This window comes from Hippocampus zosterae, chromosome 11, assembly GCF_025434085.1.
Source record: "Hippocampus zosterae strain Florida chromosome 11, ASM2543408v3, whole genome shotgun sequence".
NCBI lineage: Eukaryota > Metazoa > Chordata > Actinopteri > Syngnathiformes > Syngnathidae > Hippocampus > Hippocampus zosterae.
In genome coordinates, this window is record NC_067461.1 from 21,567,288 (window position 1) to 21,586,105 (window position 18,818).

The window sequence follows — 18,818 nt, forward strand, 5'->3', positions numbered from 1 at the left end:
CAGTTCTAGGTGAAAAATGAGATAATCAAAGTGTCCTTTCACCAGTAAATCAGAGACGTCATGCTCAAAATGTGCACACGTCGGCTACAAGCTAAGTTTCAAAGTAAACAAAAAGCTGCAGCGTCCATTGAGGAAAAAAAGAGATGGGTTCACTTCTCCAGCCCATGTAAATCTGTTTCAATTCCAAGCAGTGACTCAGTTCCAAATACACTCCTCTCTTGTCATCCTCAACTTCAGCAGCCATTCATGCAGCCGCACCAACGCATACTGTCTAACCCTGCCGACATTTCCGCTGAACAAAACAGGGCTGTGACAAATGCTGTCCATTACAGGCGCAAACAACACAAGTGCCCTGGGTCTGTCTAGCACCAACAGTCAAATGGCGCCGACATTCCTCCCAATCAAATTCAGTGCTGGTACATGTGTACTGCCGAGAAGACGGAACCACCAAACAGATTCTTCTCCTTTGATGAATGTCGAGGCCAAAAAAACCTGACCAAAAACCCTGTGACAAAACAAAAGACAAAAACAATTTAAAAAAAGCAATTCTCTTGAAGAGCACTTGCCGTCGGCTGCCGATTCGAGGCCATCTTGGAAAAAAAAGATGTGCATGTGCGTGTGTGTGTGCATGTGTGTGTGTATGTATATATCTATATATCTATAGCTATAGAGAAAAGATATATATATACTGTATATCTCAAATAAACAATGTTTTATAGCTCGTATTATAGTGTATAAAATTTACTGTCCCGACTAAATTCACAACCATTTATGTATAAAACGCTGGCAACTAAAAACTACACCCCTAGGTGAGCTGTCGAAATAGGGCCCAATTAGCCATTTTTCATCCCCAGTGTCATGTGACTCGTTCGTGTGGCAAAGTGTCTGGTAAGTATGGGAAGCAGGTGTGTTCATTTTAGTCTTTTTTCGCTCACACTTTTTTCACTCCCAAAAACCAATTCTTTACATAATGGTGGCCAAAGCTATAAGAAGACTGCCAACACCCTGGAACTGAGCTGCGGGACAGCAGCCAAGACTGTGTAGCAGTTTCAGAGAATTGGTTACTGTGCGGCGGAACTCCACTGAACTCTCACACCTTGTGCGGATTTCTGTCACATTTAACAAGTGACTGAGTCCCGGCAGGCTGTTTTTGCATAGATTCAAAGGTTGAATCAAATTTGCACAATGTGGTGATGTCTCAAATTATAGTCAATCAAAAAAATCAATTTCTGGGTTATAAGAAAGCGGGACACATCTGCACACCACACACCTCTAAGCGATAGAAATACATTATATGCAGTACCATTATCTTGTTTTGCAACAATTCTGATACATATTTATAATTTCATATGGACCTGTGGATGAAATAGCAAAGCTTGTGTTAAAAATATATGTGAGCAGCGTATTTACTGCACTGGTTACATTCAAATGAATGGGAGCGAGCCCCACCTTTCAAAACATGAAAACATTTTTTTGTCTTTATTTTCATCCATGTCCTCTTTCTGTTCGCAACCTGCGTCCTCCTTAAATGACACACCATTTTATTATGGATTAAAAAAAGGTATGACAAATTATATGAGGAGTTTCTGAATGTCATACACACTCAGACAGTTCAATTTGCAAGGAGTCCTTTTGATAAATTGCCTATTGTGCGGGCGGGGTGAGTGGCCAACTGTGATTTTGTTGCAATGGTCCCATCCCTAGTTGGATTCGGATGTTGGACTGTCACAAACAAATCTTTTCTGAATCCATTCTTCTCTTGATTATATTCCATTGATTACTCAAATAATCGTAAGCATCACCATGCACACACTCTGCCCAGTTGATTTTTGTTGTTAACTGTTTGCGAACAATAACGTGCATCTACAAGTAACAATTTAGTTTGCCAAATTTGATCTTTTAACACTATTCTGATGAAATAATACTTTTATATCACACCAGGCAATGGTGTAGTTCTCTCTCTCTCCCTCTCTCTCTCTCTCTCTCTCTCTCTCTCTCTCTCTCTCTCTCGCTCTCTCTCGCTCTCTCTCTCTCTCTCTCTCTCGCTCACTCTCTCAGTATCTCTCTCTCTCTCTCGGTCTCTCTCTCTCTCTATCACCTGGTCAAGTGCTTCTCGTGGCTGATTAGGCTTCTCCTATAGCCCGAGATGACTTGTTTGGGAAAAAAAAAACGACCAATAAAACATTGCAGTAAAAGATCCAAAATAAAATTAAACACGAAAAGAGATTGAGTCGCGACTGTCACGCTCACTTGCTCCCCCCCCCCCCCCCCCCCTGGCCCCACACCACGAATTCTATTACTGCCATGGGATGCCTGTTAAGAGCGCATCTCAGCGGTAATGAGTCCTCCCACAACCCGCCGGAGCCACAGATGTGTGCATTACATTGGCCTGTAATTTATTTGTGGTGATTTCTGAAACATTTTCCCACAAGAATTCTTGTTAACTCACACTAGATCTCTCTACAAGTGAGGTGTTGACCAGAGACGTACCATGCTAAGCTAAGCTTAGTATTCTTGCAGTTCAGCACAAATGACTTTCCTTATCCAACTGTTGCCCATCTTAACATGAGATCAAGTCTACAAACACCATTTCGAATTGTGATGGTGAGGTAACTAGATTCGAAACAGTGATGGTCAATGAAAACACACCTGAGCAATGCAGTGAGTTGGTGTCTTTCACACAGTAACGATGGTTCAAATCCCAGTCATGACATTAGAACACAATTGAACAGAACAACCTCCCCATGGTTGACAAAAAATGTTTTTAAAATAGAATGTTGCTAGAATTGATGCAAAGAATGAAAAGGCGGGGGGCGGGGGGGATTTGTCTATGCTCAGACCATGTGCTCGACACTGCATCAAAAGGTGTTATGGTGCACAAGAAAGCCTCAATCAATTTGCTCAAAATAATCAGACTTAAAGAAATGGATTTCTGGAATCTGTGGTCTAATGAGACCAAGAAACTTATTGTTCCATTCAGATGGTGTCAATTGTGTTTGGGAGTGACCAGTTGAGGAGCACAAAGCCAAATTTGAGTCAAGCATGGTGGTTGGAGTGTCTTGGTCAAGGGCAGCATGATTGATGCTGGTACTCAACTACAGATTAATGAAGGTAACCATTAATCCCAACATGAACTCCCACATTTTGTAAAGTTGGAGTACTTGAGTCACATGATTTGACTAGAGTTAGACTCGAGTTGCATCTTTTCAAACTTGCGTTTTGCTTGGATGAAACTTACTTTACTATGACTTGAACTGCATGACTTCACATCGTAGAAAATATGCATATTCAGTGTTGTCAGGTGGCACTACATCCAAAAACCGACATCAATGTGTCAAGGTGGAACACTTCAGAAAAACAATGTCAGTAAAGAAAAGTTTTGGCGCTACATCTGCATTTTAAAACTCTACTGTACAAAGCAAAAGCTGTTCATCAACAACACCCAGAAACGCTGCCGGCTTCTCTGGGAAATTGTGGATGTCCTATCCTCCAGGCTGTGGATGCAAAGTTCAAAAGCCAGCATCTGTGATGGTATGGAGCAGTGATAATTTCAATAGCATGGGCGACTGACACATCTGTGTCTAAGCACAGAGTTTAAAAAATGTGTGAATGTTGCTGTGTACTTCGATGAGCGCTCCGCTTGACTATCTGATGTTATGCAGGCATGCTGTTTAAATAGAGAAAATCTGGACGTAACCGAGGACAGCACGCGGACATTAAAGGGGAAAGGTGGGCATGAAAGGCACGCCCACCAATAGGCGGATATCATGTTGGTACGTGCATTGGTCAAAACAGCTTCGAACCTTGGAAAATGGCACCTATGAAGAGACATGCTGACGAAGCACAGTTCAAACTTGAAGTGATTAGTTATGCGGAGGAACATGGCAATTGAGCAGCCATGAGACAATTTAAGACAAACGCCAAGTCAAGAAGTCGCAGCTGAATTTCCGCGGAAACAACTCGAGGTGGCCTGAGCTGGTTAGCATGATCCTGTCCCAGGTTTATTAGAACATGTTGCAGCCATAACATTCTTATTTATTGATTATTTGCAAAACACAATTAATTTTATCAATTTAAACATTACAGTATTTTCCGCACTCTATTTTCTTAAAAGCTCACAGCGCACCTTAAAATCCGGTGCGCCTTGTATATGGTCATTACGGTAACATGTCGACCCCAAGATGGCTCCTTGCTGGAGACATGCTTACAATGTTATAATTTGCTGTTCATTCAGTAAACTGTGTCGCTGCTTTATTAAATACGTTTTTGTTGCCGCTCCGAAAAAAGGAAAGCTGTGGTGTTGTTTTTTTTAAAATGCACACTTTATTAATGGTTTTCACAGTCTCAACAAATACAGGTACATCTTTGTCCGTCTCCGTGCCTTCTCTTTTTCCGTTCGACTCGAGAGGCGTTCATGACTGCCTCCGAAAAACGTTAACTAACGATTCCTTCAATGAAACTACGAAAATAATGCATCAAAAGAGAAAATCAAGCGAAGAAATCACAAAATGAGTTAGTTTCACTGAAGTAATCGTTAATTTACATTTTTTTCAGAGGCGGTCATGAACGCCTCTCGAGTCGAATGGAACGAACATAACTCCGTCTAGTGAATGCATTGTAGATTGCGTTTCATAATCCAGTGCGTCCAATATATGAAATAAATTACAAACTAGGCCATTCATTGAAGGTGCGCCTCATAATCCAGTGTGCCTTTTAGTGCGGATAATATGGAAAATATCTTGTATTTATAGCGTATTCAAATAATTATAGGTTGAACATGATTTGCTCAGTTTTCTGTTTTTATTTTTTTTAACAAACGCCCCAACTTCATTGGAATTGTGTTTGTACAGTGTATTGTCGATGAAATCAATATGCAATTACTTTGCATATCTCTACCTACAATGATATCGATTTTAGGTTTTAGTATATTTAATAAATTCAAAGTGATAAATGCGTCTTTTGATTCATTTTATTTTTGCAACGCACAATGTTACAATATATTGAAATCCAATTCAATAGATGGCAGAAATTATTAAGATAACACTTAAGAATAAGGCAACAGAGTTCCAAGTTACAGCTATGTTGAACTGCACTGAATCATGCAGTTCAATTTTACCTGATGTCAGTTCACCACAACAGACAGATTCCCTTTCATTTTATTGTTTAAAGCTGTTGCTGTTCTATTAAGAACACAAGGTGCGTGTGGAAACTTTATTCGCACTGTCCATCATACCGTATAACTAAGAAAAGTAAATTCACAATTGTTATATTTGGAATACAAAAAGGTTAATTCTCAATGTGGTATCTAATTACAGAGGATTTAATCCAGCAGAAGGCTATCAACCTCAACCTATTACCTACGGGCTGCATTCGTATCTGCACCAAAATGAAATTAGCATTCTAATATGTTATAGAATATCATTTAAATCTGAGTGTTGTCAAACACTGCCATCTTCTGGTTAGCAGAAAATATGTACTTTTTCTCAACTGATGCCTGACCAATGTGGCACATGCTACGAAGCATTCCAACTGCTTTATATAGCAGCTGGTCTGATTTAAACGACACTCCAACGTACTTCTTTCATTCAGTGAAGGCTTTTGCTGCATCATTTCTATTGTTGTTGCTTTGTTGCTCTGGTCTCCTTGCAGGGGGTGATTGCCTGCCTTAATACCAATCCATTTCAAAAAACATCTTCTGCATACATACATACATACATACATACATACATACATACATACATACATACATACATACATACATACATACATACATACATACACACATATATAAATATAATCATCTAGTATATATATACTAGCTGGTTCGCCGCCCACCGGGCGGCTCATCAGCTAGTTCCTGCGGAAGGCTGGTAAGGTGGTGGTTCGCCGCCCTCCGGGCGGCTCATCAGCTCGTTCCTGCGGAAGGCTGGTGAGGTGGGCCTTCGGCCCACGAAAGTGTTGTTGCTTGGTTCTACTTTTTGTTCATCTTCATTGCTTATCACGAAAATAAAGAGATGTTTAGCTCTACTAAATAACTAACAATTTTATTGCAATGCTTGTGGGTAGACAACATTTTTTCGCTAAGATGCCCGCGCGATCGTAGTGAGCCACTGCCTGAGCGGCGCAGTGGCGAGGTGAAGTAGGTACGTTTTGAAAAGGGACAGACGGAAGGACAGACCGCGTGCGGGACGACGCGCAATATATATATAGATATATATACACTAATTAAAAATGCAACTGTCATAATTAACTCAAATGAACAAAAAAATAAATCGTTATTACTCACACATTTTTTATAGTTTCTGAATTTCCGTTTACATTTTTTGTCCTATTTTTTTCCCCATTTTAATGTTCTCATCAACATGGCATCATGAATCTGTTTTCTATGTGCCAAATGAAAATATTTACTGAAATAGCAATTTCGATTTTCAATTTTACATGAACATTTTTCACTTGGTGCAGTTATTCACACATAATCTCTCACACAATATTACTGTCCATCAATAACGGTGAAAAAAAACATTTTGTCACAAGAGCTGCTTTAACAGCTTTCATTCATTCATCTTCCGAGCCGCTTGATCCTCACTAGGGTCGGGGGTGCTGGAGCCTATCCCAGCTGTCTTCGGGCAGTAGGCGGGGGACACCCTGAATCGGTTGCCAGCCAATCGCAGGGCACACAGAAACAAACAACCATTCACACTCACACTCACACCTAGGGACAATTTAGAGTGTTCAATCAGCCTGCCACGCATGCTTTTTTTGGAATGTGGGAGGAAACCGGAGCACCCGGAGAAAACTCACGCAGGCCTGGGGAGAACATGCAAACTCCACACAGGGAGGCCCTCCCACACAGGGAGATTTTCTGGGGCCCTCCGTGAGTCGTCACCTTACCGTGGTGGAGGGGTTTGTGTGTCCCAATGATCCTAGAAGCTAAGTTGTCTGGGGCTTTATGCCCCTGGCAGGGTCACCCATGGCAAACAGGTTCTAGGTGAGGGGCCAGACAAAGCACGGCTCAAAGACCCCAATAATGAATACAATAAATGGATCTAAGTTTACCTTGCCCGGACGCGGGTCACCGGGGCCCCCCTCTGGGGCCAGGCCTGGAGGGGGGGCTCGTTGGCAGGCGCCTGGTGGCCGGGCCTACACCCATGGGGCCCGGCCAGGCACAGCCCGAAGAGGCAACGTGGGTCCCCCTTCCCATGGGCTCACCACCCATGAGAGGGGCCAAAGGGGTCGGGTGCAATGTGAGCTGGGCGGCAGCCAAAGGCGGTGACCCTGGCGGTCCGATCCTCGGCTGCAGAAGCTAGCTCTTGGGACATGGAATGTCACCTCTCTGGCAGGGAAGGAGCCCGAGCTGGTATGTGAGGCGGAGAATTTCCGACTGGATATAGTCGGACTTGCCTCCACACACAGCCTGGGTTCTGGTACCAGTTCTCTCGAGAGGGGTTGGACTCTCTTCCACTCTGGAGTTGCTCACGGTGAGAGGCGCAGAGCAGGTGTGGGCATACTCATTGCCCCCCGGCTCAGTGCCTGTACATTGGGGTTCACACCGGTAGACGAGAGGGTTGCCTCCCTCCGCCTTCGGGTGGGTGGACGGGTCCTGACTGTTGTTTGTGCATATGCACCAAACAGCAGCTCAGCATACCCACCCTTTTTGGAGTCCTTGGAGGGTGTGCTGGAGAGTACTCCTGCTGGGGACTCCATTGTTGCTGTGCTCTGCATTCGTATCTGCACCAAAGGTTGCTGTGCTCCTCTCTAAGGGTCACCAGCCATTGTGCACTGCTGTTATATGCAACCTCCTTCTCCCATATGCCTTTCCAGTACCTTTCAGTTCCCAGTCTTGGTGGGTCAGCTCTGTTGTTAGGACCCTGCCACTGAGCGTACACATTCGCGAACAGCCTGTTTATTTGTCTGACCTCATTCTCTTTCGTGTACCGCTTTAGGCGGCTGGACAAGGCTTGGAGCCTTTGTTTGGCAGTTTCTAGTGCTTCAGGTATGGTCATCTGGATGTACCTATCGGGTATCGGTCTTTTCATCACACCTCTCTGGGCCTCCGTCAATTGACTCACATCTTTCCGAGCCGCCTTGATCTTAGCCTCCAACCGTCTTTTCCATGGTGGATAACGTATCTCATGGCTTCCATGGTTGCTCTTATAGCCAAGCATCTCAAGGATCACTGATGCTGAAGCATATATCAGCTCATTGGTTTCCGTGATTGTTACGGTAGGGATCGCCCTCAGTGCTGCATTCACACTATATAATATATATAAAGAAATTTCAGACATTTATTTCCATCATTTGCACATTCTGCATTACACAAATAGACGGGCTGCGTTGTTGCTTTACTCTTTTTTAAAACACAAAACAATACACAAAAGGCCGCATGTGGTCTCATGTTGTGGGGAGCAAAATCATGAAAAATGAACAAGCAAATGCTGTACAACTTACCGTGTTGTTATATATTTTTTTCAAATACTTGATTCAATTAGATTTTCAATATTAGGGTCACGATTCTATTTCATTCTCCATTTTGTTTTCTTTTTATTACAGCACACTTATGCCAGTTTTACACTAGTCTTGTCTCCGATCATTCGTTTTATTATTTAAACTTTTACAGTAAATCTTATTTAAAAAAGATGGGCTACATGTAAGTGATTGTGTAGTAATCTCCATCGAAATGAAAAAAAAAATCAAAATCGTGATACCCCTAATATTTTGACTACTGTACTCATAGGTGGGTAACGAGATTCAAGACTCTCAATGCTAAATACACATCCGCACTCTGCACTGATGCTACTCCCTCCTCACTTGAATACTACTTGTGCAGTTAATTGAAATCCAGTGCACTTTTAATCACCTCAACTTGCTTCAGTTCAACTAGCTTCAGTTACATTAACCTGATTATTTTCGTATTTGCAGATGCTAACCATGAAGGTGCAGCCGAGGCCATAGAGAACATGGCAGACGCTGTAACGCATGCCAGATTTGTCGGAACAGACCCTGCCAGTGATGAAGTGGTCCTTATGAAAATTCTGCAAGTTCGTAACACCCGCTGGACATCACAACATAGAATAAGCGGATTTTACATATTTTTAGAAAGAGGAACATTGTATTCACAGTTTCCCTGTAGTTGTATTTCATCATATTTTCATGATTTTATTTTGTTGCTTGTGGATTGTTTGATTTTTTTTTTTTTTTTGTGTGGGTTGTTTGATTTTATTTTGTATGCGGATGATGAAAAGATAATTTCAGATAATTGATTGAAGTTAAAAGATGCACATGATAGACAATGACGCATCATGCCGAAGCTTATGATCCTCTTTCAGGTCTTGAGGACACTGCTGCTGACACCAGTTGGAGCCCATCTGACCAATGAGTCCGTTTGTGAGATCATGCAGTCCTGCTTCCGAATCTGCTTTGAAATGCGGCTCAGTGGTTTGTCACCCAACCTCGCATTTTTTTGCCATTTACTTGTATTCATTCTTGAGGTTTGTTTATTTCTGTCATAGTTTTACATCAAACTTATTGTTTTATTTTCCTGTGCACACAGAGCTACTCAGAAAATCAGCTGAACACACCCTTGTTGATATGGTGCAGCTACTGTTTTCCAGGTAAATGGACATAACAAACTCGTCTTTGGCTATGCCCTTCAAATTTGTTGCGGGAAAGTTTTTGTCTATCACGCTTAAGTACAGTTTACATATACAGTGATCTCTTGCTCGAACGCGGCTCACCTTCTGCGGCTTCACTGTTTCACGGGTTTTTTAGTGCCGTTTTTTAAATGCTTTTCAACAGTGAATTGCATTCTGCCTCCTGATTGGCTAAGGCACTGACCAACGTGAACAGTCTTCGCACCTTGTCTTTGTACATACATACCCCACAATGTCGACTAAACGTTCTGCAAAGGCACCTGAGGACGCGCATTTTACAGTACGGTATTTCCAAAAACTATTAGTTATTTGTTGAAAACATTTGTTCTTTTTTGTGATTGGGCCTGAAAACAGGTTTTGGTCTTTTGTTTCATTGTATACATAGCTCAGTGTTGTATAATAACTGTAAAAAATAAAGCTCACTACTTCACGGATTTCACCTATCACTGGTTCATTTTGGAATGTAACCCCGTACGTAACGTAAATATATTAAAAAAAAAAAAAATCCTCATCTCACCCCTCGGGTGGTGTCCGTCCCTCATTCAGCTCGGGTCCTCTACCAGAGGCCAGGAAGCTTGAGGGTTCTGCGCAGTATCCTTGCTGTTCCCAGCACTGCACATTTCTGGACTGAGATGTCCGATGTTGTTCCAGGGATCTGTTGCAACCACTCATCTAGTTTGGGGGTCACTGCCCCGAGTGCTCCGACCACCACAGGCACGACTGTCACCTTTACCTTCCAGGCTCTCTCCAGCTCCTCTCTGAGCCCTTGGTATTTCTCGAGTTTCTCATGTTCCTTCTTCCTGATGTTTCCAACACTTGGGACCGCTACATCCACTACAACGGCTTTCCTCTGCCCTTTATCTATGATCACGATATCTGGTTGGTTCGCCATTACCATCTTGTCAGTCTGGATCTGGAAGTCCCACAGGATCTTCGCTCTGTCATTCTCCACCACCTTCGGCGGTTTTTCCCATTTTGACCTTGGGGTTTCCAGCCCATACTCCGCACAGATGTTTCGGTAGACTATGCCAGCCACCTGGTTATGGCGTTCCATGTAGGCTTTCCCTGCCAGCATCTTACACACTGCAGTTATGTGTTGGATCGTCTCAGGTGCCTCTTTGCACAACCTACACCTTGGGTCTTGTCTGGTGTGGTATATCTGGGCCTCGATGGCTCTGGTGCTCAAGGCCTGCTCCTGAGCAGCCAGGATGAGTGCCTCTGTGCTGTCCTTCAGGCCAGCCCTCTCTAACCACTGATAGGACTTCTTGAGATCAGCCACTTCAGTTATGGTCCGGTGGTACATCCCGTGTAGGGGCTTGTCCTCCCATGATGGTCCCTCTTCCAGCGCCTCATCTTCTGTTCCCCATTGTCTGAGACATTCTCTGAGTACGTCATCCGTTGGAGCCTTCTCCTTGATGTATTCATGGAGCTTGGATGTTTCATCTTGGACAGTGGCTCTCACACTCACTAGTCCCCGGCCTCCATCCTTTCGGCTTGCGTACAGTCTCAGGGTGCTGGATTTGGGATGGAACCCTCCATGCATGGTTAGGAGCTTTCGGGTCTTAACATCCGTGGTCTGAATCTCTTCCTTTGGCCACCTTATTATTCCTGCAGGGTATCTGATCACTGGCAGGGCATAGCTGTTTATTGCCCGGGTCTTATTCTTGCCATTGAGCTGGCTTCTTAGGACTTGCCTCACTCGCTGGAGGTATTTGGCCGTAGCCGCTTTCCTTGTTGCCAGTTCGAGGTTGCCATTGGCTTGTGGTATACCAAGGTACTTGTAGCTGTCCTCAATGTCTGCTATTGTTCCTTCAGGGAGTGAGACCCCTTCGGTGCGGACTACCCTTCCTCTCTTAGTCACCATCCGACTACATTTCTCAAGCCCGAATGACATCCCGATGTCGCTGCTGTAGATCCTGGTTGTGTGGATCAGGGAATCTATGTCCCTTTCACTCTTAGCATACAGCTTTATGTCATCCATGTAGAGGAGGTGACTGATTGTAGCTCCATTTCTGAGGCGGTATCCATAGCCTGTCTTGGTGATTACTTGGCTTAGGGGGTTCAGTCCTATGCAGAACAGCAGTGGGGAGAGTGCATCACCTTGGTATATGCCACATTTGATGGACACTTGGGTAAGTGGCTTGCCATTGGCTTCAAGTGTGGTTTTCCACATCCTCATCGAGTTCGCAACGAAGGCTCTTAGGGTCCTGTTCACCTTATACAACTCCAAGCATTCAGTGATCCATGTATGTGGCATCGAGTCATAGGCTTTCTTGTAATCAATCCGAGCTGTGCACAGGTTGGTACGTCGGGACCTGCAGTCTTGTGCGACTGTTCTGTCAACCAGGAGCTGATGTTTGGCTCCTCTGGTATCTCTACCAATGCCCTTCTGCGCTTTGTTCATGTATTGATCCATGTGTCCACTTATCTTAGCCGCAATTATGCCTGACATGAGCTTCCATGTTGTGGAGAGACCGGTTATTGGCCGATAGTTGGATGGGGCTGCACCCTTCGAGGGATCCTTCATGATCAGGATCGTTCGCCCTTCGGTTAGCCATTCTGGGTGAGTCCCATCCCTCAGCAGCTGGTTCATTTGTACTGCTAGGCGCTCATGGAGTGCTGTGAGTCTCTTTAGCCAGTAGGTGTGGACCATGTCCGGGCCTGGTGCTGTCCAGTTCTTCATATCTGAGACTCTTTCCTGTATGTCTGCCACTGTTATGGAAACTGGGTTCTGTTCAGGGAGGTTGCTGTGCTCCTCTCTCAGGGTCACCAGCCATTGTGCACTGCTGTTATGTGCAACCTCCTTCTCCCATATGCCTTTCCAGTACCTTTCAGCTTCCAGTCTTGGTGGGTCAGCTCTGTTGTTAGGACCCTGCCACTGAGCGTACACTTTCGCAGGTTGTGTTGCGAACAGCCTGTTTATTCGTCTGGCCTCATTCTCTTTCGTGTACCGCTTTAGGCGACTGGACAAGGCTTGGAGCCTTTGTTTGGCAGTTTCGAGTGCTTCAGGTATGGTCATCTGGATGTACCTCTCGGGTATCGGCCTTTTCATCACACCTCTCTGGGCCTCCGTCAATTGACTCACATCTTTCCGGGCCGCCTTGATCTTAGCCTCCAACCGTCTTTTCCATGGTGGGTAGCGTATCTCATGGCTTCCATGGTTGCTCTTATAGCCCAGAGTCTCCAGGATCACTGATGCTGAAGCGTATATCAGCTCATTGGTTTCTGTGATCGTTACGGTAGGGATCGCCCTCAGTGCTGCATTCACACTTTCTATGAGACTTTCAGATGGTACTTCACATAGCCGTTGTAATCGGTTTCTAGGTTGCCCAGCTTTCATTCTCGCCATGATCTTAGCTTTCAGGTCAGTTGCTGCCTCGCTCAGCATTTCATTCATTGGGGCTGGCCACCCAATCTCATCATCTGCATTCATTGGGGCTTGCCTCCCAATCTCTTGTATGACCTCCTCCTCTGATCTGGCAGCCTGGGGCCCTTCACCATGGAACCTGCGTTGTACCTCATCAATCTCTTATATATATATAAGATAAGATAAGATATCCTTTATTCGTCCCACACTGGGGAAATTTACAGCCTCCAGCAGCAAGAATGTATGTAGAGAGAAGAAAGAAGAAAGAGAAAAAAAACAACAACAATATAATATATATATTAGAGCTGTCAAACGATTAAAATATTTTATCTAATTAAAAATGCAACTGTCATAATTACATGAACTAAAAAATTAATCGTGATTACTCACACATTTTTTATTGTTTCTGAATTTCCTATTACATTTTTGTCCTATTTTTTTTCCCCATTTTAATGCTCTCATCAACTTGGTACAGTGCACTCCGCTTAATAGAACACCATTGGGCCGAAGTGCTTCTGTTCTACTAAGCGGGGTTTCTATTAACCGGAGACACTTTATTAGGTACACCTTCAGACACGACCAAGTTATGCACGCAGAAAAACCCCTGCTGACGAGTTAGAAGAGATATTTCGACTGTGGACGTCCATATCTTTAATCAAACAACAAAACAACAACTTTAATCAACTTCAGTCAAACATCTTAAATCACGAGAAAAAATTCGTTAATTTTGTCTGGAAACAGGAGTCCGTAATTTTGCGGTTGACTTCCCTCTCAATGCGCTGGATAAGAGGGAAGTCCTGGAAACCGCGGGCGTACCTTCTGAGAATCCGGCAATGCATCGTATCGTCTGAGTATGTCCTTCTTATCCGCAGGTGATAGCCCTCGTCTCTTGAATGAAGTTGAAGCCATTGTGACGTGCGTGTGTCTATGTGTGGAGTGACGCGTGCTACCTGTTACTGTATACGGCTAGAACTACCGCGTTTTCTCGCGATAGTGGTACAGTATCGCGATAGCTACACTTCGTCTCTCTCTCGTCTCTTGAATGAAGTTGAAGCCATTGTGACGAGCGTGTGTCTATGTGTGGAGTGACACGTGCTACCTGTTACTGTATACGGCTAGAACTACCGCGTTTTCTCGAGATAGTGGTACAGTATCGCGATAGCTACACTTCTCGCGATAGCTACACTTCGAAAACCACTAGTTTACAATGTTCATTGCTTACGGCCTGTTCTATTAAGCAGAGATCTGTTCTACTAAGCGGAGTATCTTTATAGGAAATTGCATTAGGCAAATCGGTTCCAGAGCCTTTTGCTCTATTAAGCGGATTACTCTATTAACCGGTGTTCTATTAAGCGGAGTGCACTGTATCATGAATCAGTTTTCTATGTGCCAAGTGCAAATATTTACTGAAATAGCAAATTCAATTTTTAATTTTTCCATTTTCCACTTGGAGCAGTTGTTCACACATAATCTCTCACACAATATTACTGTCCATCAACACCAGTGAAAAAAATATTTTGTCACACAACAGCTGCTTTAACAGCTTTTTAAATGAAATCAAAACAGAGCATTATAACATTATAAAGTGCACATCTAAGGTAAACTAGTACTCAGCCTATAGTGGATTTAAACCATGGTTGCATACTTCGTTTTTCTCAAGTTTGCTTTCAACACAGCAGTCTGTTTCTGTATGTTTGTTGGAGAATAACGAGAGCCCGGACACCAGTGTTCGTTATGTGCCGCTGTATTCAAAACTGCCGGCCGTACAAACAAGCGCAAGCACTTCCCCCGTGCTGCTGGGGCAAACCATTCTGAAAGAGGGGGGTTTCACTCCCCCTAACACAGTCAGGCTATGTTGATTATGTTGGTCTCTCTACGGTTTCGTGTAGACCTCATTTCGAATGACTACACTTGGTTCGATGGCAACACTGGAGACGTTTAATTTTCGCTAGGTCGCTACAACAGCAGTGCACTGTCACTGTCAGATGAATACAGAGAAGCTCCACCCGCTCTATTTATATGGACACGGAACGCTGTAACCTTCCACACAAAATAGTTCCAAACAAGTAACAATCGCGTTAGTGGCATACATCGTATACATGAATGATACACAGAGAGAGAAGAACAGGTAACTTTGGTCTTGTCAGTGGAGCAATCTGGCAACTTATTTTCCATTCATAAACTCTTTAAGTATCCGTTTTCGGTGTCTCCCACTGCCATGGCTGGTAAAACAGACATGGGCGTGGACTTCTGCAGCGCGCTTGTTGTTTTGTTTCTGGTGTATTTATAGAGCAACGTAACATCAGCTTGTGACGTGTGCTGCGTTAATCTCGCGAGAAAATTTTTAATCCCGTTAAAATTCATTTAAATTAATGCCAATAAAAACGCGCTAAACTGACAGCTCTAATATATATATATATATATATATATATATATATATATATATATATATATATATATATATATATATGAAACTGGGCGGCCCGGTAGTCCAGTGGTTAGCACGTGGGCTTCACAGTGCAGAGGTACCGGGTTCGATTCCAGCTCCGGCCTCCCTGTGTGGAGTTTGCATGTTCTCCCCGGGCCTGCGTGGGTTTTCTCCGGGTGCTCCGGTTTCCTCCCACATTCCGAAAATATGCATGGCAGGCTGATCGAACACTCTAAATTGTCCCTAGGTGTGAGTGTGAGTGCGAATGGTTGTTCGTCTCTGTGTGCCCTGCGATTGGTTGGCAACCGATTCAGGGTGTCCCCCGCCTACTGCCCGGAGACAGCTGGGATAGGCTCCAGCACCCCCCGCGACCCTAGTGAGGATCAAGCGGTTAGGAAGATGAATGAATGAATGAATGAATGAATATATATGAAACTTTTTTGGTATGTATCCATAAACATGAAATTCATTTCCAACAATAATTATGTATTTTATTAAATTAATTATGTTGTCGGGGCAGTTATAATTCAGTTTGGGCTTTCAATACACTTTTTGCCTTTTGCGATAATGCTAAATGATGTATGGGGTTCTCTTTATAAATAGAGCAAAGCTTGTTGCGGTTGCTAGTTGTTTTTTTTCCATTTAGTTCTTGAAGTCCAGTTGACCCCGACAAAGTTGTGGTTCAGCACCTGTGGGTTTCCCCCCTTTTTTTCATAGAAAAATTTCTGTTCAATGTTTTTGAGGGTTTTTTTCCTTTTTTTTCAAATGCAGCATGAAATCCTTGTTTTTTTTTTTTTTTTTTACTTCATAGGAGTCCTCTATAAGTGACAGGACTACAGATGTGCACATATGCACAAACATTCGCATTCTCTCTTTCACGTACACTCGTGCGCACACATGCCCACATGCGCGCACGCACGCACACACACACACACACACACACACACACACACACACACACACACACACACACACACACACACACACTTGCACCCCCAAACACACACACACACACACGCACACACACACACACACACACACACATTTGCATAGGCACACACGAATATTACTTTTCATTGTTCAACCTCCACCAGCCTCCAATCCACAGATGGTGGATAATATAGATGTGAGTGAACTGGAGTCCTCGATGAGCAATGCTGTTGGTCTTTTTGACAGCACTCTTGGATTATAAAAGTATTAGCACGTTAATCTGTTGGACCCACAGCTCATCCGATAATCAAGCTCATGAGGCAACTCTCTATTATCACAGTTAAGGGGGTGCTGGTCTCTCCTGTTTTTCTTTTTTTTATATTTGTGCATGTGATTGCTGGTGACATCTCATTTTCCAGTAAAGCCTAAAAGGCCACAAAATTGTAGAGACGCACGGAGACTCGCACATGTACACACACACACTTTGATGACATTGCTCACCATCTTATGAGAAGTTTGTTGGAGACTTAGGCAGGGAATGTTGAGATTCCCACCATGTTATTGACTTCTAAGTGGCTGACAGCATGGTCTACAGTCCTTCAGAATTGATTATATGCATTTACATTTCGGAAAAGGCCATACTGATTTATTTTGTCAGTTTTCGTTTTTTTTACCTATTTTTTTAGTTTGTTGTCCTTATCGCTAATTAATCATTTATCTGCTCATGTATTCCAGTAATACTGCTAATGTATTTATGCTTGCCATGACATATTGGCACAAAATCACCTGATTTAGAAGTATCACAATTCGTGGTCAGTCAATTACATGACCCCTCTAGCAGGTTATACACTCGACTGGTAGATTATGGTTGATTCATCAGAATTGCGCTTTTTTACTAAAATTGCAAATAGCTAGTGCTAAATTGTTTTCTCACTAACCGTTGGCGTGCGATGTTGGCAGCAGGTGTGAAAAAGGTAGAGATTGCCACTGTCATAGTTAAGAGAACTTTGAATTTATGCTAGCTCTGATAGTTTTCACCATGAAAAATGCGGGTTAGCAGCACAAGCAAAAAAGCTTGAAGTGATGGTGCTAGAATTGTTAATGGAAGACAAACAGTTACATACAAGGATTCTGTCACTCCCATAATTTTGTCAAATCAGTTTTCTTGTATAGAAAAATAAACCACAAATCATTAGCAAAAGAACAGTTGCAAACAAATGACTGGTCCGTCTCCAAGGCTCACTGTTACACTATATACTGAAGAGCACCTGCTCAATGAAGGTTTTTCATGACCACCCTAACCACCCCGCATGCCTCTAACCCCCCCCCCCCCCCAAAAAAAAAAACCAAGATCGTCAAACCTCGGCTTTCGAACGTCTCGGTTCTCGACCAATTCGGTTTTCGACCAAAAATTTCCAAGTTTTTTATGCCTCGGATGACGAACAAATTTCGGTTTTCGGACAAACTAAGCGCACTAGAATGCACCATTTGACTCCTCTTGCCTTCCTTACATGGGGAAATGACGCTTCCTCGCATAGACGCGGAAGTGATGCTTTCTCGTGTTGCTTTCCATCGTGAGCAGACGTGTTCAATAAACATTTTTATTTTAAAAAGAGTGTGGTTTCGGTTTTCGAACAATTTCAGTTTTCGAACAGCCTTGGGACGAAAACCGAGGTTTGACTGTACTTTCTCAAAATACAGACAAGGCTGCCTCTGGCCGACGGTGTCCTCAGAATTAGAAAATGATTGTTTTGAGGGTGTAGCTAATGCTTGCACACAGGATACCTGGTTGCCAAGTTTGATAGCATTGGCAGAGTGCTCACATCAGGGTCAGAGATTACCGTAAGAAGTTAAACATAACTAACACCGGTAGAGTTGGGCAACTCAATGGTTAAGCATTTTTTTTTTTTACAAACTAAGCCTTACTTTTACTGTGACTGTTCAACTTCAGTTACTGTTCGCTTTAGCAAGATTAATTGCCAGGGAATGAAGATACACACTCATATTTTAAATTAGTATGACATCAACCCCAGTAATCCCAGCATTGAAATCAAATTACAGAGACGCACAAAAATTCTCAGAGGCTGGCACAGCTGCACCTGCTTTTCAGACACAGTGCAAAATGAGCCATTGCAATTTCCCCCAGGTTTCATAAATAACATTGCATGTCCGAGATTAATATTTTGGATCTTCCAAAATGCACATAATGAACCGTATAGCCATATTGTTAATTTTGGCAGACCCAATATTGTGTCTGGTTAGTAGATCAGCTTTCGTCTGTGCATTAGCAATCAAGTTTGTGCCTGTGTTTGTAGTTGTAAATCAGTCTTTACATTTATTAAATTTAGGCAGATTTGTTGTCGCCCCCAACCCCCCAAATCTCGAGTCTATAAAACATATGCAGTGCAAACAATGAGAATATGATTCCTCTAATTTGATCAAT

The 18,818-nt window shown here is 43.2% G+C and overlaps 1 protein-coding gene across 11 annotated transcripts in view; it reads left to right on the top strand.

Annotated features, from left to right (window-relative positions):
- Positions 1–18,818, top strand: part of gbf1 (golgi brefeldin A resistant guanine nucleotide exchange factor 1) — a 116,955-nt gene that overhangs the window by 52,989 nt on the left and 45,148 nt on the right. For all 11 annotated transcript variants that reach the window (XM_052080990.1, XM_052080993.1, XM_052080994.1 and 8 more), the window contains 3 exons: positions 8,920–9,038; positions 9,327–9,435; positions 9,551–9,611. In XM_052080990.1, the coding sequence (XP_051936950.1) occupies positions 8,920–9,038; positions 9,327–9,435; positions 9,551–9,611 (289 nt within the window). The remainder of the gene's footprint in view (positions 1–8,919; positions 9,039–9,326; positions 9,436–9,550; positions 9,612–18,818) is intronic.